Here is a 23,558-nt window from a genome sequence, read left to right as displayed (position 1 = left end):
GGTGTCAAGAGCCGCACGAGACTGACTCAAGAGCTGCATGCGGCTCGCGAGCCTCGTGGTGGCCAGCCCTGATATATAGGCTATTATTACTATGGGGTCGTCACTCCCAAAGGCATTTTATACCTACTGCCAGGTGTTATTTTAGGCCACTCTACTGGAGTGCAGATGCCTTCTGTAGCCGCTCCTCTGGAGTACAGACGCTACAAGTTTCCCTCTTCCGCCACTGATGCCGCTGGGGTCTTCACCCATACCCTGGGCTTGGGCCCTCCATATTTGTGACACCTGGAGAGAGGGTGTCCCAGTATTTTAAAACCCCCAGAACCGGCCTGCCTGTTGGTCTGCGGGTTGTATTTCAACCAGCCCTACTGAATTGTAGGGTCCCCCTATCCGCCACCCGGGGATGCGCCCTCTAGGGGTTAGCAGGCTCCCCCGACAGTATGTTAGGAAGAAACAACTACGACTGTTTCTAAGTGGGTTTGCACTTGAAATGAAGTACTACCAATATAAATGGTCCGTTATTGGACATTATAAATTTTCCAGATAACTCATTCCTGGTTGCCAGTGTTTCGCCCTCGTGTGCTAGGTTGGGCTCGTCAGTTGGTACCTAACACACCTACCAAGACGCATGGCTAATGCATACCGTGGAGGCCACTGCATAGGCTATTTGAAGCCACCGGCAGTGCCAATGCACTATGGGAGACCTTGTCTCGCTACCAAAAATTGATGCCTGCTTGGCCATCAGATGATATAGATGTTGATTCCCATAGGGAATAGCCAAAATCAAAATGTGCAGGGTTGCCGACAGTGTGGTTCGAACCTGCTATTTTCAAAATAGAAGCTGACAGCTACATGACCAAACTGCACAGCCACTTGCTTGGTATATTGCCCAGCTGAGAAGCTCAGTTCATGTAATGTGGTTCTATTTATGATTTTGTTCTAAACTCATCTACATTATTATAATTTGAGTTACTAGCTGGACCATCAGTTGTCTTTCTGACTGTTTATACTTTCATATTCATTTTTCCTGTTAATTATGAAGAAATGTTACTATTCTACAAGCATCATTTGACACCTCAAGTGTGGCATTACATGTCCTTCAAGCTATCAAGTAAATTTTCTTTCTTATTTTTTAAAAATAATTTTTCTTTTGAGTTATAAAGAAATGTTACTTTTTTGCAGGCACCATTAGACACTCTGAGTGTGGCATCATCTGCCCTTCAAGCTACCGAATTTTCCAGGTTGGTATCGAGGCTTGGACCTTCAGGTTTTCCCAACCATTCTGTTGAAGCTCGTCCTAATTTGAATTGTGAAGTGGATGCAAGTGACTGTAGAAATATTTCTGAGTGTGGGTGTCAGAGGAGTAGACTCAAGAAACTGACTCGTGGAGAAGTTGAACCATGGCTGTGCTATGGGTGTAGATTAATCCTTCGAGATATGGTGAGTGTAATTCCACTACTACCTATCTTTTTCTTCTTTAGCCACTTTGGTAGCAGTTTTTCCCAATTTCTGAAGTTTTAACCATTTCTTTACCAACTTCACTGACCACCTGGTGGTCACGATCACTAAGGCATCAAGCCTTCATAGTCTGACACCGTGGATAGATAGTTTGAGTCCCGTTGGTGGAAATGCACCATCAGAATGTCGACTGGCAAACTAGGAGACATGGTGGTACACAATTTCTAATTTCTGGATTGCTTGCCAAAAGACTGGGTTCAGTTCCAAACCCCTCTGCCATGTTCATACGGAGTGAGGGAATTAGACGCTGTTGATGATGATTTGTTTAGTGGATAGAGATGTTAAATCATGTTATTTGACAGGAGTTGGCTATATGCTGCTACTGGGTTTCATCCTCTCCTTACAACATCATCATCATCATCATCATAATCATCATCATCACACCCAGATGCATGGGTCACCTATGGGCATCAGACAGAAAGACCTACTACCAGGCCTCTCCAGAGGGCCACGCATTCTCATGTCACCAACTTCATTTAACAGCTTTTTCTTATCAGCGTTCTTGATATCTTTGTATATGTCATATATTAAAATTAGAGGCATGGTTTTTTTGCATTAACAATAAAAGCGACAGAAAATATTTTGAACTGATTTTGAGATATCTTAACGAATCATATGATTCTGGTTAAGAAAATAGTGATTTTACTTTTCATGAATTAAAGTGATGAGGACAGTTTGAAGCAAAATCTACTTATTTTGCAATAAGTGCAAAATTGCAGTGAAATTCATAGAAAATAACGAGCTTGAAATTGTATTTAAAAGTTACATGTATGAAGATAAATGGAAGAGGTTAAGACGTATTTCTCAAGTCGACAAAAATACGTACTCCCTTTAATATTTTAGAAAATCCCTTAATGTCTTTTTCATGATACGCAAAACAAAGTGTTTACCATTCTTGGGGTGGCTGGTAATCACACCTCAGCCTGTCTCCTCATGCCACAAAGGTAAGATTCTCAAAAATCCTAAAATCCCTGATGACGTCTACTGGCTTTAGAGCTGACTGTGAATAAAAAAGGGTTGGTGTATTTAGGCACCCTTGTTCAGGTAAAATAAATAAAGTGACCACAAGTCAATCAGTAGCGAAGATGGGTCGATCGACAAGCCTAGCACACCTTCATAATATCGATCCAGACATCAAGTTTACAATAGAATCCGAAGTTAATAAGGCCCTTAATTTTTAATTTTTTAGATTTAACCATTACTAGACTTCCGTTTTCTTTTAAATACAAAATTTATAGAAAACCAACACACACCGTTATTACCATTAAACAAGACTCCGTACACCCCCCTAACCATAAGCGTACTACCTATAATAGTTTGATACACCGTGTCTTTCTTCTTTTCCTTCTCCTACTTCTACCACTTTTCCCACATCTGTAGGGGTACGGGTGCGAATTGTGGCGCATAAGTTGATTTGGCCCTCTTTCATGGCTGGATGCCCTACCTGATGCCAACTCTATGTGGAGAGATATAATCACTACCGGTATTGCATGTTTCTGTGGTGGTTGGTAGTGTGATGTGTTGTGTGAATATGAAGAGGACATTGTTGGAACAAACACAAACACTCCAAACCAGAAGAATGAATGAGATGCGATTAAAATACTGACATGGCTGTGAATCGAACCCAGACCCTCTGAACTGAAGGCCTCAATGCTGACCCTTCAGCCAAGGAATTCGACTGCTGAAACTAGTTTAAGATTAAATACAATTCGGAAAATACCTGAAAAAAGAGAACATTTAATAACAGACTATACCTACGAAAGAAACAATTTAATTAAAAATAGAATTACATGTTTCATTCTTGAAAGGTCATAATCGAATTCAGTCAAATGATACCTTTAATTGTTCCGAGGTTTCTGTGGAACAGCAGAGGTGAAAGAAGGTGCCGGGGTGAATGGGTCTAACTACAAAGCCGAGATATGAATTTAAATTTTATTAAAGGTTATATTTTCGAAAATAGCAAAACTTAACAATTTTCACATAGAATTTCAAAATTTAACAAATAACCGACACTTAGGTACAAGCCCAGGAAAAGCCAAGATTTAGAGACAATTTAACAATCTGGGCTTCAAGCCCCAAGTTATACAATTTCTGAGCTCACAGCTCACAAACACATATTTACCAAAGGGCAGAAATCCCCTACTAACATGGAACACTTGCTCCCACCTAGCAATGTCAAGCCTCCTAGAGGCATATATCCAATACTTAAGAGAGCTGACCCGCTCTCAGTTTTCCAAGCCTATTAAAGGCAATACCAGGCTTTACACTAAATTGCCATCAAGGCACAACTTACACAAAATGAAACAGGGGTATCTTGTACCCAACCTACTGAGTCTTAGTAGAAAAAGAACAGGTTAAGTAAATGGCCCAAAATGCAAAACTGAATGGAGGCGTGAATTTGCACTCCTACATGAAACTTCTTAAAACCTAAGAGGCACTAGGCTGATGAAACAGGGGCTATTCCCAAACTATGGAGGTGACTCGTATAATGAATAAATTTAACACATTAAAAAAGAGTAGAAAATCAGTTACCAAAACGTAGTCACCTCAAGTCAAAATGAAACTGCTGAGCTACCAAGAAATAAAGATGTTAAGCGGCCATTACCTTACTGAAGAACTGCTGCCAGATGGAAAAGGCGCTTCCCGCCTCTTGCTACACGTCCATACACTAAGTTAGATGTTGATGAAGTGGCCGAGAGACAAGAAAATCAGCAGTTTTTATACCCTCGGAGAAGATTTGAGACCTTTCATGAATAATTAAGACACACCCACAGGCTTTTATTGGCTACAGTACACAGTCACACAAAAAATCGAAGAAGACATACGGGATTGGCTGAAAATTAATTACAGAAATAATTGATTGGCTAACTTCAAAACTGGCGGAAAGAAAAGATTAATATTGCCAACCCACAAATGAAAGAACGAAATTTAGTAATAAGAAAACTTATGAGTACAAAATATCTTCACGAAAGTTCCCTCACTTTGCACCAGGGTGCATGATCATAGTTTTTTTAGTAGAGACATCTATGAGAGAATGTCCAAATTTCTTGATAAATAGAAAACAAAAACAAGTCAAAATTCACACAGTGACATCTTCAGAGCAAAAGTTTAAGTAGGTCCAGTTTTAAGCTCAGTGTTTCTCCTGTAGAGGAGTATTTTAAGGCGGAAAATTCAAATGGGGTACTTGAAGACGGAAAATTCAAATGTGGGCGTAGAGGTGTACCAGCCAGTACTATTATTATTATTATTATTATTGTTATTATTGTTATTATTATTATTATTATTATTATTATTATTATTATTATTATTATTATTATTAATATTATTATTATTATTATTATTATTATTATTATTATTATTATTATTATTATTATTATTATGAACTGTTGAAATAATATATCAAAGAAGAACTCCTCAGACCATTGAGGAGAGAACCATCTGAAGAGTACTACATTAATATAAGTTATAACATTTTGACAATTTTTATAAGAGTGGACTCAAGTTTTCACATGAATGCTTTTAGACTTCGTAATAATATTGATCAATTCATAAATTTTTATTTTATTTATTCATATCAGAAGCAATACATCATATAAATTATTAGTTAAGAATGAGAAAACAATAATTAGATAACTGGTAAAAACACACTAGAGGTACATTCAAAGTAACAATTGTCTTATATCATATAATATCGGATCAGAATTTGGCAAGATCTTGACCATTTGGTGTGGCCTTCGCTAAATCTTGCGGTGCACACGAGAGGGCAGGAGTTAATATAACATAAGAAAATTTATTCTAACTTCAACCTATTCAATACAGTACAAGATGTTAACGTATTAGTTAAACATCGTTAATAGTTGAGACATGTTTCGCCCCCTCTGTGGGTCATCATCAGTCATATGAATACCTCAAAATTCTACCAGATGTCTGGTTGGAAATTATAAAAATATGTTGCATGAGTGAATACATTTAAAAAAAACATTTACAAGATCTTATCATTAACAAAATATCAAATTGATTAAAAAATGTTACACTAGTGAACACGTTGGTGAAATTTTACTTAAAACAAGGCCGTCATATGTACAGTATTGATAATAATGGTAGTTTAAAGTCTTATTTGATGGTAAGTTCGAAGACAGTTTAAAATTTATATACAAATATAGTGAATGAGTGCAGAATACATATAATTACAATTGCTGTACACGTATTTTACATTGTAAAATGTTGTGGAAAAGCATTCCAAATTTGTATTAGTTTCCATAAAAAAAAAATTATGACCGGCTGATGTAAAAATGTTACATTACGTCGTAATTCAAATTGGATGTCTGTGTTGACTAATTATATTTTAGACTCAAATTAGTTTGCCAAAATATCCATGGGCTTTTATTGGCTACCTCCGTTGGACACTCTCTATGAAGACGGAGTGCCTAGTGCATGTAAACAACAGTTGATATTTGGTTCAAAATGAACCTGTATTGAAATAAGTTAATGGCTTGAATGAGGGCGGTTGAAATGTTGTTGAATCTTCCCAATTGACTAGTGTTTTTCCGTGTGTTTCTGTTGTTGGAAAATGGGATATCAGTTTATTGGTTGAATGGGTAACAGTCGAAACGTTGTGCGATGTAATTAATGTTGAGCTGTCTTACGTATGTGAAAATCTGAAAGGAAGTACAAGTCCTTAATTAGTTGAGTGAAGTGACGGGAAAAGAAAAAGAATGAATGTGTTAAAGAATTGAGACTGTGAAGTTAAAACTTACCTTAAGTGTTGTTCAGCTGCTACCTTATTGCTAAGTGGTTTGTGAAGCACTGGCTGTCACTAACGTCTTGCTCCTCGTGTTGTACGTGTGACGTCTTGGTGGAGGGGAGTGGACCTGGGAAGGAGGGGCTGTGGGCCTGTGATTGGCGCATGGGGAGGAGTTGTGTGTATTGGAGGGGGAACAGGGGTGTGATAAGTTGAACGGCTTAGTGGGGGTGCTTGAAGAGGTTGTTTTGAGGATGTCAACAAGTCTTTTGTCTATCAGAATTAACTTATTGAACAAAATTATTAATTGTTCATAAAGGGGGCTTCAGTTGTCTATTGGATCATTTCAGTTTTTATTACTGTTGTATTTTTGGTGCAAGAAAATGTACAAATTTTCAAATTCGGTCATGAGTCTGCCATTATCTAGTCTTTTTAAAATTTGGAGATCTTGTTCGATTCTGGTGAAACTATGTCCTGTGTCCTTCATATGGATGCTCATTGCTGAGTGTTTGTTGTGTTTCTGGGCATTAAAATGTTCTGCATATCTAGTTGTGAAGCTTCTTCCGGTTTGACCGATGTACGAACTATTGCACTCAGCCCATTTCAGTCTGTAAATACCGGAACCCGAAAATTTATTGTTGTCCGAGTTTATCTTGTTGTGGTTGAAGAATAACTTTTGATTTGAATTTTGGGTCTTAAAGGCTATCTTAATATCATGTTTCCTTAAAGGGGTAGCGATTTGATGTATGATGGTATTAGTATAGGTAAAGGTTGCGGAAAAACTTAAAAACACTAGTCAATTGGGAAGATTTAACGACATTTCAACTGCCTTCATTCAAGCCATTATTTTAACTTATTTCAACATAGGTTCATTTTGAACCAAATATCAACTGTTGTTTACATGCACTAGGCACTCCGTCTTCATAGAGAGTGTCCAACGGAGGTGATTAGCCCACGGATATTTCGACAAACTAATTTGAGTCTAAAATATAATTAGTCATCATAGACGTCCAATTTGAATTACAACGTAATGCAACATTTTAACATCAGCTGGTCATAATATCACATACAAAATTTCACATCTTGAAGCCAATTCTGATTAAACTACTTCAAAAAAGTAATATTGAGGTTAATTTTTTTAAAAATATAGAAATGAATACAAATTTGGAATGCTTTTCCACATTTTAGAATGTAAAATATGTGTACAGCAATTGTAATTATATGTATCCTGCACTCATTCACAATATTTGTATATAAATTTTAAACTGTCTTCAAACTTACCATCAAATAAGACTTTAAACTACCATTATTATCAATACTGTACTTATGACGGCCTTGTTTTAAGTAAAAATTCACCAACGTGTTCACTAGTGTAACATTTTTTAATCAATTTGATATTTTGTTAATGATAAGATCTTGTAAATGTTTTTTTGATGTATTCACTCATGCAACATATTTTTGAGGTATTGATATGACTGATGATGCCCCACAGAAGGGGCGAAACATGTCTCAACTATTAACGAGTTTAACTAATATGTTAACATCTTGTACTGTATTGAATAGGTTGAGGTTAGAATAAATTTTCTTATATTATATTAAGATACTTTCAATACGGAAAAAATGATTGTCATTACTTGTAAGGGCAGGAGTTGCAATGAAGGAGGTGCACCATGGTTTGTTCTTCTCTGCAGGCACAGAGGGTTGGCTCTTTAGGTAGACCCCACTTCTTCACATTGATCTTAGATCGACCGACCCCAGACTATTCAGACTCTTCCATGTAGAACATGACTCTTCATAACCGGCTGGAAGAGTTTCAGAATAATAATTTAAAAAATTAAAAGTGCGATTTGATAGAATCTGGTGATGTTCTTTCAAGAATGAAACATCTCATTCTGTTTTTAATTAAATGATATCTCTTTCAGGTATAATTTTTAAATGCTTTCCTTTCTTAGGTATATTCTAATTTTATCTATATAGTTAAAAAGTTTACTAAAAACACCTGCACCAGGCGAGTCGGCTATGCGGTTAGGAGCGCGCAGCAGTGAGCTTGCATCTGGGATATAGTGGGTTCGAATCCCACTGTCGGCAGCCCTGAAGATGGTTTTCCGTGGTTTCCCATTTTCACACCAGGCAAATGCTGGGGCTGTACCTTAATTAACGCTACGGCCGCTTCCTTCCCATTCCCAGGCTTTTCCTATCCCATTGTCGCCATAAGACCTATCTGTGTCAGTGCGACATAAAGCAAAATAGCAACAACAACAACAAGAAAAACACCTGCTGGTGAATCGTCAAGCATTTATAGGTCTGTAAGTTTAGGCAGCATTGAGTAATCATAAAATCAGATCTTTAAATGATCACGCCAATAATTGCAGGTGAAGGTTTATCATAGCTTAATGTAAAGATGACAGCGAAATTACACTGTTAAAAATGATGGTGATTGTAAACAAACCTGCAATTTCAGCGAAACTTCGTACACATATGGCTTAATTCTATCTGGAGAGAAACATTTAATACCCCCAACGGTGGACTGGGGAGGGAGTGGCATGTAAAAATGATTAAAAAAATTACCTATACTAATATTAAATCCATAGTTTTAGTGTTGCTGAGATGAATAGTGACACTCCAAATTATATTCAAGTCAAAGTTCAGCTAGCATCAGCATGGGGAGGATGAGAAGGGATGAAAAAGATGACGTCCAAAATAACCAAGATGGATGGATGGATGGATGGATGTATGTATGTATGTATGTATGTTGTGTTTATGTTCCAGCATAGCTCTCAACCAAATTTGGTACATACATGCATTATTATCTGGAGCAAAATGTTGTGGGTGTATGACACCCCTAGCATTGGCGTTTGAGAGGGAAAAATCATTGAAAACTATCAATATTAGTGTCCAATCCATACTTTTTGGGGTCATTAAGATGGATTGAGACACACTGGATGCCATTTAAGTCCAAATCCATTGGCATGCGGGTCGGAAGGGGAGTGGTGGTGATGGTGATTGTTTTAAGGGGAAGTACAACTAAGCAACCATTTTCTATTAACACTAATCAGAGGGGAAAATGGAAGGGATCTGACACTTTGAAAAACAAAGGTATCAGCCAAAGAAAGGCAAGGGCCATAAAGAACATTAAAATGGAACATTTCCTAGGCCTCAAATGCTTTAATACTATTGGGGAAAAGAGCAAGAATTGACCATGGGAGATCAGATAGGCTTGATGAAAGTGAGGAGCCTGACACAAGTAAGTAGAAGTAAATCCAGGACTCAGCTAAGGGCCCCGTGATTGCCGACCCGTACTCCCAAGTTTGGAGCCCTTGGGCCCCTTTCAGTTGCCTTTTATGACCGGCAGGGGATACCTTGGGTGTTATTCTACCATTTCCACCAACAGGGGGATGAGAAGGGGTGAGAAAGGAAATGTCCAAAATGACCAAGATTGGTATTGAATTCACAGTTTTCAGGTTCACTAGGCTGATTGGTGACAGTCTGAATGACAATTGGAATTGTGTACATAATATCTATAGCGCGACATGCAAATACATACAGTTATCACTTATTTTTATTATTTGATAGGATCATCTACTTCCCAGACAATCTGGGTTGCCACAAGGACAAATTTCCACATGAAACAAAATAATTGAAAACTAGAACAGAATAGTTCATAAGCACCGGGGTAGTGGCTGTGCAGTTTGGGTCATGTAGCTGTCAGCTTGCATTCAGAAGGTAGTGGGTTCGAACTGTCAGCAGCTCTGAAGGTAGTTTTCCATGGTTTCCTATTTTCACATAGGCAAACGCTGGAGCTGTACCATGATTAAGGCCACAATTGCTTCCTTAGCACACCTAGATCCAGAGTCCTGCAGAGAGGCCCAGCCTATGAGCTGCTTCGGCAGTAGGCTGCAATGGGCTTTGAAAGGCTCGAACATATGAAGCCCGTGACATCATCGCACGGGCCGGTCTGGGCCAGCGCTCTGTCATTCGTACGCGGTGAGCCAAGGACAGCGCTGTGGTAGTTCTATGGGCTGACTGCTTCAATGTGTATAGTGTACTGCATGTCAACTGAGTGCGTTGCATTACGGTCGAGTGGAGCCGATCAAATTTGCTGTGGTTTTCAGTTTGACTTCTCGGTCTATCCTGTTATCGGAAGCGAATGTGGACTGTAGTTCCAAAAGAAAGGAAACCGTGGCAAAAAATCGTTAAAAAAAAAGAGGAGGTACAAACGAACTAGAAACCGCACAATACAAGACTTCTGGACCGGATCCTAAACTTAAAAGTCGTATATTTGGTTGGTATTCAAGCCTGCAGTTGACGGTGATGGGAAAGATATTAATTTTGTGTGCTGTACGATCTGCAATGAACTTTATGTACATACTAGCAGTTACCCGCTGCTTCTCGTGTGGTTTTCGTAATTTGATAAAAGTAATCGTTCCTCGGTACTGTACTAAGACATTATCCGAAAATCCCTGAAGTATAAAACCTCACTGAAAAATTGAGTTTCATTTACCCCAGAAACTCTTTGTAAACCAAGTGTGTGGTATTGCCTTCTGGGGCTGAGATGACCATGCGACATAGAACTGTACACGTAAGAACGTCTTCTCTCAAGTAAAAAAAAAAAAAAAAATTATTTTTAAAGGAGATTACAAATACATATTTCCACATCTGTAACATCTTCAGGTTTTGAGATATAAGTATCTGCATAAAAATAATTCAACCCCTTTATCAGCTCTTCCTCCACCCCCACCTCCGTGGATTTTCCGAAAACAAAAAAGAGTGATATGTTTATTTATTTTTAAATGACATTCCAAGTACCAAGTTCCATGTCTGTAATATGTAAAGTTTTTGACATACACTGTAGATATACTGGTACTCGTTTTAAAAATTCACCTGCTTTTTCAATTCTTTTCAGTCCCTTAAGGGGAGGTGGTACACCCTATCTCGGCAATGTTAAATTGTCCATATTTAAAAGTATTTTCCTACAAAACTATGAAGCTTAGAATGATGAAATTTGGTATGGCTCAAAATTAATGTTTACTGTATATACTGACAATTTTATAACTTCATCTAACCTCACACATAGCAGAAACATATTTTTTTACTTTACTGCTAAAAATAATTGCTTTATGTGAAGTGTTATACTCAATAACTTTGGAACTATTTGAGTTAGAGGCATAAAATAATGTCAGTATGTTCATCAAACACAGTAAAACAGCTGGCAAAAATTTCATTTTAACTGGCTTAAATATATACTGAGAAAAATACCTGCATATGTTGAAAAATTATACCTTCGGAAAAATTGAATTGAAGTTACACACTGCCTAGTGCATCCCTGGTCCATATTCTGGATCATCTGGATCATCATAGTCATCTTCCCTTGCTCTCTTCCTGTTCCTGCTCATTACCCTGTTCCTCTTGATCACCATATCAGCCTGTAGGTCAGCCTTTCTCACTCGCTCTGCATCAATTTCACTACAAATTTGTTGCGTGTTTCTGCCAGGATTAATTCCTAAATTTTCCAGCACTATCATCTGCCCGTGGATACTACTGTAAATCTGTTAAGCATACAACATGTGAATGCCCAAAAGGAAAAGACGAAATTCAGCAGAAGAATAGACACAGATCAAATTGCCTTCATCGACACTTCTTGAACAATCTACTTGAGCTAGGCATCCTACAAAAATACTCCTTTACTTTGTGTTTACTTTCCACAACAGGACATGTTCAAAACAACAGCCATGACACAAAACAAAAGACAAGCGTCACCTGGCAAGCCACAACACTTGTACCAACCCTAGAACGAGAGTACATGCCGCGAAATTAATTATTTTTTTAAATGCGGCAAAAATATATCTGTTATACAAAAAGTGGGCGTGTCGACAGCTGTCAGAGTGACATTTAAATGGCATTTGAGACCTTACGGGATGACTTGTACAAAATAAACAAGCAGTATATTATAAAATAAGGTCTAAACATTCAAAAAATATGAAAAACGAAAAGTGTTTTTTGGACATTAAAAGGTGTACCACCTCCCCCCGTGTCTTTTCCGAAAACAAAATAATACATCTCGTCTTTATTTTTAAAAGAGATTATAAATACCACTTCACGTCTGTAACATGTTAAATTTTCGAGATATATTGTACATATGCTCCAGGATTATGTGTACAAATTTTGCTTGGCAGCTATGCCCAAACGTACACGCATAATCTCGCTGCTGTAGAATCCTGGAGCTGGCGTTGCCATGGTTACGGCAGTTCATTTCCATATCTGATTCCGAGAGCAGGGGTAGTGTGGCGCCAATATCTCCATAACGGTCGGTAATAGGGCCTTAAAACATGGTTTTCGGGCCTTAGGGCTTACCGATATTTGTTATTTGGGTCAAGGGGCTTAAAATGAGCTTGTTCTCGTCCTTGCACGACAAATTCAATATTTCGCCTATATTAGCCTATTATTTTTATATCTCCCCCGTCGCCCCCCACCTCGAATTGTTTTGAAAATAAAATACAGCCCATGTTTCTCAGGGATAATGTATATTTACATTAGTAAAAGGATTTTTAGAATCGTTCCAGTAGTTTCTGAGATTACCCTCCAGATATACACAAACTAACACAATTCGCGCTCTTTTTTTATTATATTAGTCGGAGTCGGACTGATTTTGTCTTTTTATGATTAGATAAAAAAGTTACGATGAACGAGGTGTGCTTGAATGACGAGCATTCTAATGTTTCCGTGTCATCAGGCTCCATGTCTAGCCACAACCTGCCAAAGTTATGAAGTTCTCTTCGTCGTCTGACGTTCATGATGCTCCTATTCCAACAGATGAACGGGAAAGACATTTAAAAGAAAATTGTGGAATGGAAGAAAATAGATATAGCGTCCTATTGGAGAACAAATGGACAAAACTATTCAAAATTTCACCAGATCGCTAAGAAAGTAATATGTATGCAAGCATCAAGTTCAGCAGGCTTCATTCTTTTCTGCAACCAGACAATTGCTGATGCTCTTCTTTTCATTCACACTAATTCCATTCCACCACCATTAACAATGACCAATAAACTACGCACACTAAGTAAAATCTATGTTCGGGTTTGTTTTTGTTGTTGGCATGTTGCACGTCATTTGTGTTTGCATTTTATTTGAGGTAAACGCAAATGAAGTCCTATGAATATGCTTCGTGTTATTTAGATTCATTTTCAGTTAACTTGATGTCAATTGCAAACTAATATTAGTTTATAACAAAGTTTCTGTTTGTTTTCAATTATTAATATTATTATTGTTATTATTATTATTATTATTATTATTATTATTATTACAGTGCAGGAGAAATCTCTACCGTTTAATTTCCAAATGCAATTAGCCTAAAGTATGTTATTAGCGTACAGGAATTCGTAGAGTGAATGATCTGAATAGTAGTGTGACGTGAACATTTCGTTGTGCACGGCGCACATGTTATTGTGGAGAAGTACTGAAGGTTATTCTACTGAGCCCGCCCAGTGCGGTGGGCTGTATGAGCCCAGTGCTGTGGGCCAGTACGCTGCCGCGTCAGAAGAGAACGGCACTGCATGGGCTGGGCTGCCGGAGCCCGTGGGTTTGAAGTGCTGCGCGGTGGGTCTGGCTTCAGGACTCTCTCTAGATCTTTGCTATCACATTGTCGCCATAAGATCTATCTGTGTAGGTGCGACATTAAAAATAAGTTTGTAAAATATCAGTCAACGTCACAATAAAGAAGTCTTACAAAATATCACTTCACACATACTTAACAGGTAATACAAATCCTAAAAGTAAACATTCAAAAAGTACCCGGGCAGCGCATGGAGAAATTTTATTTCAAGACCGTTATCTGACCTATTTATTATGAATGCTATGGAGCAGTACGGGTCCTCTAGTTTATCATGAATAATTTTGACAGACTGAAACACCTCACAGTAATAGAATTACTCTCTTCAAACACATACTTTTATGGTCTCAGGAAACGTCCCAATTAATAACAAGGAGAACTAATATAATTAAAGTAATGTTGGGTTATATGTACTTTTTAGAAATTAAATGAATAATATGTCAGAAATGATGTAACTAGTTAAAATTCACTGCTGTTACTTTCAGTGATGTTAATTTTTAATGGAATGAATTTCATTGGAATGCAAGATTCTTTTTACAGTTAAAGTTTTAAAATGCTGTGATTTTTTTCCCCCCATAGTATCTCCCACTCTGGTTAAGTGTTGCTGCACACAGTGGTTTGAGATACCGCACGTTGTTCATAATGGAGTTTAAAACTCAAACACAACGCTTACACCATTGTATGTTTTATGAGAATTACATTGAAATAATGTTGTATAAAGAATCACAACAGAAATGTACTGTATTGCCGTCTCTAAATTTCCCTGTGTCCACAAAGCCCTACTTCTCTTACGGGACCATACTATGTCACCTTGATAATTGCTTGTTGTTTAAAGGGGTCTAACATCTAGGTCATCACCCCTCTTGATAGTTGTCATAGCAATAAAAGGTGATTGTGTATTATCTTCATAGTGTCATGCTTCGTGGCTAACTGGTTAGCATGCTGGCCTTTGGTCCAAGGTGCCAGCTCTTGCAAAAATAAAATAAAAATAAATCAGTGCCTGTATTTCATATACACATCTCTGGAATGTGCAGACAGGTCCTTCATTCATCCCTCAAAGTGAAAAGGTCGCCTTTCAATGGCCATTGAAGCAATAAAGAAAAATAATTGGAAATGTAATACTTCAGCCACTCACCTCGGCACATCTTCTCAGGCAACTATCAGTTTCTTGTAACAAAACTATTTAATATCAACCAAACTTCAAAACAGATGTACTTACAGCTCAAAGTATGGCACAATACTGACAGAATGTGGGAAAAGTAAGAGACTGCCAGAATTCTGGAGGGCACACAGTAACACCTTCTGCATACTTTTGCCTTGCATATAAATTTCTTGTGAGACCAGTGCTGTCATATGCCTCTGAGACTAGGGAATTGTCAAAATCTGATGAAAAAGACTAGGATGTATTTGAAAGGAAAATATTAAGGTACAGAACAATGGGCATGAAGATGATAAAACAAACATTGGTACAGCCATAAAAGTCAGAAAGCTGGAATGGTTTGGGTACTTCTACATATGAACAACAGATTGTTAAAGAGGATCTTCGGTATCATTCCAGGAGGAGGTAGGAAAATGGAATACCTAAGCTGTATTTGTTGTATATTATGTTTTATTGAATCGTCTTTAATTGGGAAAATAATGTTGATGATAAATAAATCTATCTATCTATCTGAGGTGGTAAGAATGTGTGATGCAGGACTTGTGGAGTCTTGTGAGTTTGAAAGTGGAGACTGGCTCTAAACAGAGAGGAATGTGAACACTTTTGGAAAAGGCCAGACCTTGTTGGAGTTAATAATGATGATATAAGGGGTTTGAAGTCTACCTGTCTCCATAGCATTTTGCTACAGGACCTTAACTCTGAGAGGATTACCAAGCGAAAGTTAAGCCAGTTGATTCAGGGTCATGTTGACTTTCATTGATAGAGTTTGTTTCATTCACACAAAGCCATTACTATTACAGTGCCTTTTCAACTCCTACAGCATTTTCCCAATCCTAGTCCCATTTAAGAGGAATAATGACTGAACTATGCATTTTAACCAATGTATAATAGTTGGTTTTCAAGTGTAAAAATTGCAGTCTTTCTGCCATGTTCTTGTGCCCGTAATGGTGATTTAAAAGGACAGCACTTAGTTTGTAAATGTCCAGTATAAGCTTATTTTTCTTTCTGTTTGCAGTTCGGTATTTTTCTGATTACAAAATGCTTCTTCATGTAATGTTGAAAATAGCCTGAGAAGTTCTGTGATTTCCATTTGGTCTAGGTTTGGAAATGCAGTGAAGTATAATATGAATTTTAAGTGTATAATTGGACTAAGAATGTGTTGCTTTTTTAAAATGTAAAAGTGAAATTTAATTCTTTTTTGAGGGAGAAATATATCTATCTGCTCTTGATGTATTCACAAAGATACAGGGAAGCCTGCGGGGTTCAGACGGCAGCGCATCGGCCTCTCACTGCTGGATACCGTGGTTCAAATCCCGGTCACTCCATGTGAGATTTGTGTTGGACAAAGCGGAGGCAGAACAGGTTTTTCTCCGGGTACTCTGGTTTTCCCTGTCATCTTTCATTCCAACAACATCCATTCTCATTTCATAGCATCTATCAGTCATTACTAAATCACTTTGGGAGTGGCGACCCTATCATACTAATAGCCTATATATGATTCATGCGATATAGATGTTGATTCCCATAGGGAACCTGAATATTTGTTCTGAATGAGTAAGTTTATAATAATGTCCAATAATGGACCATTTATATTGGTATTATATATAATTCATTCATTACATCCCTGACCCAGTGAAATGACTGAAAAACAGGTTGTAGGTTTTCATTTTTCACAAAGACACACACAAAATGCTGTCAGTTACGTACACTAGTTTATTGCACAAATTCTATTTACATCCTCTATACACACGCACTAATGAACTCCCATCATGAAACAGAACACTACTACAAAATAATAAGAAGAGACTGCAGCATATGCATGTCAAGTACCAACACAAAAAACCTATTCACATACTTGACTTCAAATACTCTGCCAACACGACTTCAACACAAGTCTCATCAAAACAACTCCACTCTCACTCACAAGACTGCCTCCTTATATACATTGCCTGGCCAGGCTTTTAGAAGGATATGACATAACATATTTTTCTTGTAAATTCGAGATTTTCCAATAGCCTAGTTATAATAAAGAAGTTTCTACAACTATCTAGTGCCAAAGATACGTTATTCTGGATATTACAGTGTGTTGCACAATGTTACATTGGATTATACATCATGTAAACAGGTAATAGTAAGTTGTATACTATTAATTATATGTTCTTACATTAAATAAACTCATATTAATATATATACAGCAGATGTTTCATGACATTACCTCACATATAATACGATCGTGATTTGTACCAAATAAAGTCCGGACATAACTATGTAAATAATAATAATAATAATAATAATAATAATAATAATAATAATAATAATAATAATAATAAAAAATTGATGTAAACACTTCATAGCCATACTTCACATGTAATGATGATAATAATACTGATAATAATCATAAAAGTAATAACAACAATAATAATAATAATAAAATTTGAGCTCGATATTGGCATTATTTACCCAGGGCTAGAGAATATTGTTTTCAAAATATATTAGTCTATTACACTTATGTCAATATTAAACCAGAGCTAAGTCAAATATACTGTTGATAAGATGGTATCTCCTACGCAGATAAACACAGCAGTGTAGGAGGAGGGAGCAAGAGAGAACGACAAACAACAAAGCTTGTCGTAGGTTGTGAAGAAATAGCAGAACTGAGATTTTGATGAGGAGAGAGCCTTTCTACATGAGACAAATCCTTTGTTGGGAACTGTTTTTTACTGCTATGTTTTACTACATGCAATATCTAATTGTTTAAAACCAACAGAGTTTGTACTATGTCAAGGATTGCTCTGAGGTTCTGAATGTTGGATAGTTACATACAAACGTTATCAACTAACTTGATCATGTTGCTGGAACATCTCAAATAGTGAATAAAAATAAAATGAAGTATATTTCAACTGTGATAGTGTGCCAAATGTGTATTCATTTTCCTTGTAATTTTCTTGCTTTCAGCAATCTTTGGATCATCTGCCATCCTCTGTACTGAGAAACATACAGGAAAATATGAGACTTCAAGCAATGAGGAATGAAATAAAAGACTTCCTCCTGTAATCTGTTATTGTTGAAAGGAGAAATATCCATTACTGTTCTCTTTTATGTCAAGGTCAGTCAGGAGGAAATTAAAATCAAACAGATCTGGGAAATATCTCATATTGGCAACTACTAATAGCATGTGTACTGATTTGCTGCCACATGGAGATTTTTGATCAAATTTGACATTCTGTTCCCTTTACCAGGTCCAGTTTGTGGTCCTACTAGTGTCACTGAAAATTCTATGTAGATGGATTAGAATGCCAGGAGGTAGAATTTGATTTCATGGACACCATGTTTCTTTGACAGCTGATATGAACAACCTGACAAGATATGAATTTTTCTGTCTTCAGACATCTGCCAACCTTCAGCAGAAGCTAGGTCATTAACAACTCTGCCACCATTGCCAGCAAACTCAGATGACCGATATTCATAACTAGTACTATAAATTATGGAATGCTCTGATTTGTTATTATAGGTTAAGAAAACAGTATTGCTCTTATGACAACAAGGTTGTAATCTCAAACAGCTCTGCTCGACAGCATCGCAGGAAAATCATGGCATATATATTGGTGAAACTCAGCACTTAAGTTCAAAATAAAAGAAGGAAGAAAGTAAGCTGCAAATTATTTTTTGAAATCTAGGGTACAGGGTACAGATCTGGTACGAGAACATCGGACGTACTCTCTCTGAGTCAGTGAGCTCGGGAGTGCCCATTTTATGGGTACATATATAGCCAGGGAAGGAGGAGGAGGAGGAGGAGGAGGATACAGGGGATGAGGGCTTATTTACGTTTTTACAGCGATATAGATAAACTACTGCAGGTACAAAACCTCAGTATTGATGTTCAAGGAAATAGAAAATAGACAACAGATAATTTTTATAGGGTCGGGGTGGGGGAAGCAGTTAATTGTATTTAATAAATTTGCCCAGGCAACACCGGGTACTACTGTCCTGTTATATCACCCCACAAAAAGAATGGTAATAATTAAATGCACTTCTGAAAATGTGGTAAAAATGTGGCAAAAATAAAATGTGCTTAAGAAACAGAAGTTAAGTAACAAAACCAAGCACAGATAAACATCATAGTACAAGTCATGCCGTGATGCATCGCTGCACACCACAGCATCAAAATCTTCAGTAACAACTGCTCTACAGTACAAAAATGATGATGATGATGATGCTTGTTGTTTAAAGGGGCGTAACATCAAAGGTCATCGGCCCCAGAGTACAAGAATATTAGAACACACACATGAATAAATAGATGACTTCTCTTCAACAGTGATAAGCTGCCAGCGATTCACAGCGTAACGGATTACATGTAACATGTACTGTACCAGAACAACTCGGAAGGAAAATGAAGGCAGGCAACAAATCAATGGCTGTTCTCACCATTGTGGTTCCTCCCTGCGAATGTATTTATTGAATAGAGAATGTTTAGTAATTATTTTAATAACTTGTGGGCAAAAACATGCCTCATACATTTTCTTTCTTTCATAATACAATATAAAGTACTTTTTTTTTTTTTTTTTTGCTAGTTGCTTTACGTCGCACCGACACAGATAGGTCTTATGGTGACGATGGGACAGGGAAGGGCTAGGAGTTTGAAGGAAGCGGCCATGGCCTTAATTAAGGTACAGCCCCAGCATTTGCCTGGTGTGAAAATGGGAAACCACGGAAAACCATTTTCAGGGCTGCCGACAGTGGGGTTCGTACCTACTATCTCCCGAATACTGGATACTGGCTGCACTTAAGCGACTGCAGCTATCGAGCTCGGTATAAAGTACATTATAATATTCCTTAGTCACAAGAAATTGAGGAGCATTTTTGCAAAACTCGACATTTGCAGCAAACATAATTTTTCAGGAAATGTTCTTTATTTTCACTTAGCATATGCATAAAACATTTCAAATTTTTGTTGATATTAGTTCCAAGAGAGACAAGCACGGTACCTGAATAGAATTTGTTGAAACTTAAGGTGGATGAGGTAAGATTAGAAGGTAATTTTCTTAAGTTTTTCAAAAGTCGATATATGCAAATATTTTGGTAAAGTGGAACTTCACATTAATACTCTAACTGAATGATATACTTTTGCTTATCATATTATTTACTTATTTTTAATTTTGTTATTTTGTGAATAATATTTTTTGAATATTTATTGATTTTTTAGCTCTATTGTCATACATTTTATAATATAAGCTACTTGGTATTGTATGTTTACATAATATTATTAGATTCTAATATACTTAGCATCAAGCAATGTAACATAAAACAAAATAAGGTATTGTATATTATCAATCCTATTGTAATGAATTAACACATTAAAATTAAAATGAAGTCGTACAAAATAAAGTCTACACAACTCATCAAAACACATAGCCATCAGAAGTCTGTTACTTGTCTTCTAACACGACCCTGTAGAAATTCACAGCCTCATCCGGTATTTCAAAAAATTTCAACAGAATTTGAACATCCTTCTTCTTTTCTTTGCTCACCATATTTTTCTTTGGTAAAACAGAGGATTTATAAATGCTTCATGGCTGGATTTCATTTTAAGAACTTCATCTTTCACTGGGTACGCGAAGTAGGTACAGTATCCTGTACTGATACGGAGACTCTCTTATGTCTTTTATTATACGTGATAACACGTTGACTATTAATTTTAAATGGCAACCTAGTTCGTAGTACCTTCTGTGAACTCTCTTTAAGATCTTTGATTTTCCAGTCCCTGCTCAGAATTTTAAGCGTGCCATGTTTCTCTAAGATATCATAGTATTGTTTGGGAGACAGTATGTTTTCCCGTCTTCTGTAAGATTTCTCAATTCTGCCGAACACTCTGTCTGGAGCCATGTTGCTGTGTCCCCGAATAGGGAAGAAATGGAGAATATTATTGAATAATGTGCTTTTTTTCCAAGAAAGCAGTAAGTGTGGCCAGGATGACACTGCTTTCGTTTCGGCTGCTACAAGATTCTGAGAATAAATGTATCGTGGTAGGGCCATCATTGTGCAGTTTCTTTTCTAGGTTAAAAAGAAAGTCCAATAAAGCCGAAGCAACTTGGTTGCAACCTCTTGAGGATTCTGTTTCTATCCGAGAGATATGACGGTAAATATCCTCTCTTAGACTTTCCTCTGCCATGATGGCTCTCTTTGCATTTATACCTTTTGATGTGATTTTTAATGGCAACCGTTATTTCCTTATGTTCATTGCCTGTTCTGTCACCACCTCGATCTTCCTTAGGTAACTTCCCAATATGATGAAACCTACTAACCAGATAAGATAATCTTTCCTTTGACATGACAGAAATTCCTTGAAAAGTTGCAGCACAGACAGGAAGTACTTCACCGGTTTTCTTCTTCCTAGCACTTTCAATGTTCACTACCCTGCGCTGAGGTGTGGAAATGTGCATATACTTCAATAGAAAATTGTCTTGCTCGACCTTGTTTAAAGAAGTCACATGATGATGGAATTCTGTGCTATCTTCATAGCAGAGTTCAGCAGCTTTGCATTGTTTCATCGTTTTAGTTTCTGTACTTGTGGGCAAGTCTTTGAGTCCATGAATGCATTTAATATTAGGTTCATTTTTAGTTCTAGCCATCTTTCCAGGTACTCTCTTCTTGTATCTAGACTTTCTTCCACCGACACACTCCTGAACCGGCACGCCAGTTTCAGAATATTCAGATTCATTATTCATACTGTTGTAGAGTGAAATAGTTCCTCCCACAGTAACTTGTTTAAAACTTCTCAAGAAGCGAGTTTCATTTTGTCGACGACAATGAGGGCTAATCGCGGGAACATGTGGCGTGCAGTTGCAAGAATACATCCTTTCAGTAAAGGAGTCCGGCATTCCATTGTTCCACAGAATAACACTTCCGATTATCCATGAGAATGCCACATGATTAATAGTAAACTGCATTTATCGAGTTTTGCTTTAACTTTCCGAAAGCATATATCGACTTTTGCAAAACCTAGTGATTTCAACCACTTCTATACACGGCAAATATCGACTTAAGCAAAGGACGATTGCACAGGATGGTGGGCAAGGTCAAACTGACAACATTGGCATGCATAACTCAATTTCGAAAATTTTTGCGTTTATCGAGTTTTGAAAAAACGCTCAATTATGAATGTCTAAGAGGGGGGTGTGTTCACTCCTTGTAGGTCCATAAGAGCAATACTGTTTTCGTAACATGGAATGACCTATAGTGCACCTTGATAAATGGCTGCAGTTTTGTTATATCATTTTGTATAATTCTTGAAACACAATACTTTTTCTTAAACATCATAATACTTGTTTGAGTGAAAATTATGTATATAATATATTAATAAAAATCAAACAAATTTTAAGATATCCTTTTTTTTTTTACTGTAAGTTTATTAATGTTTTTAAGTTCTTATAACTGTATAATTTGCATCAGAAGTATGCTCTTTTCTATGCCTAGAATCTGTTCCATACCCCTAAGAGCAATGTATCAGTGCACAGTGGTGATGGGCAACGCTCTTGCTCGAGACCGATTCTCCTATGCTGCGATCTGTGTGACATTCCAGTAACTACAGGTGTAAGCTTGATAGTATATCAGCAGTTATTGCATGAAATACCATTCTCATATGGAATCGTGTGTGCCGATAAATTTTGTCAAAAACCTGAAAAAAGTACTGCTTGTTAAATTATGAACCCCTTAATACGATGAACAAAAGTGAAAACAGAATATCAGGATCTTAAACTGTTCATGACTTACTTGAGGTGGACATCTTAGCTGAATAACCTTGTATAATTTGTGAACAACTGTAGATAGGATGTACACCTACCTGATACTAGATCCGTGCATTATTTGAACATGAGACTGGGCAAGATGCGCCTTGCTGCAAATGCAACCACCCTTAGCCATGAGGGGAATGTGTAATCTAGAATGCCTAAGTTTGCTCCAATTCTTTCGACAGGGTAGTGGTGGGAAATGCTCGAGAAACAGATTCTCCAGTGCTGCGATCTGTGTTATGTCCCAGTAACTCCAAGCGTAAGCTTCATAGTATACCATCATTGTTCTCATGTGGAAACGTGTGTGCCAATCAATTTTATCAAAAGCCTTAGAAAAGTGCTGCATGTCAACTATGAGCCCCTTAACAACAGTGAAAACACAATGTCAGTATCTTAAACGGTTCACGAGTTATTTGAGGTAGACATCTTAGCAGTTGGAGTGCATGAGTTAAGTACAGATATGTTGCGAGCAGCAGGAACTCCAGCAGCCCAGCGGTTATATAGACTCCTTAACACAGTATGTCAGGAAAACACTATCCCAGAAGACTGTAATGAGGATATAATCGTGCCTCTTTTCAAGAAGAGGAGTAGACAGAAATGCATCAACTACTGTGGAATTACTCTGCTCTCTTATGGTCTAAAACTGCTGGAAGAAAGAACCTTTATTGAAAGAGGAACAATATGGTTTTAGGCCTGGAAGAACAACTACGGACCTTATCCTTGCTGTTAGGATGTTAATGGAAAAGC

The 23,558-nt window shown here is 37.2% G+C and overlaps 1 protein-coding gene across 2 annotated transcripts in view; it reads left to right on the top strand.

The window, feature by feature from the left end:
- Nucleotides 1-22,542, top strand: part of Ctu2 (Cytosolic thiouridylase subunit 2) — a 127,351-nt gene extending 104,809 nt beyond the window's left edge. For both annotated transcript variants that reach the window (XM_067145516.2, XM_067145513.2), the window contains exons 8-9: nt 1,180-1,437; nt 17,980-22,542. In XM_067145516.2, coding sequence (XP_067001617.2) covers nt 1,180-1,437; nt 17,980-18,078 — 357 coding nt within the window. In that variant the 3' untranslated portion in view covers nt 18,079-22,542. The remainder of the gene's footprint in view (nt 1-1,179; nt 1,438-17,979) is intronic.
- The last annotated feature ends 1,016 nt before the right edge of the window (nt 22,543-23,558 follow it).

The sequence above is a fragment of the Anabrus simplex genome, chromosome 4 (assembly GCF_040414725.1).
Source record: "Anabrus simplex isolate iqAnaSimp1 chromosome 4, ASM4041472v1, whole genome shotgun sequence".
Lineage (NCBI taxonomy): Eukaryota > Metazoa > Arthropoda > Insecta > Orthoptera > Tettigoniidae > Anabrus > Anabrus simplex.
The sequence above is the reverse complement of the archived record's forward strand: the minus strand, read 5'-3'. Positions and strand labels throughout refer to the sequence as shown.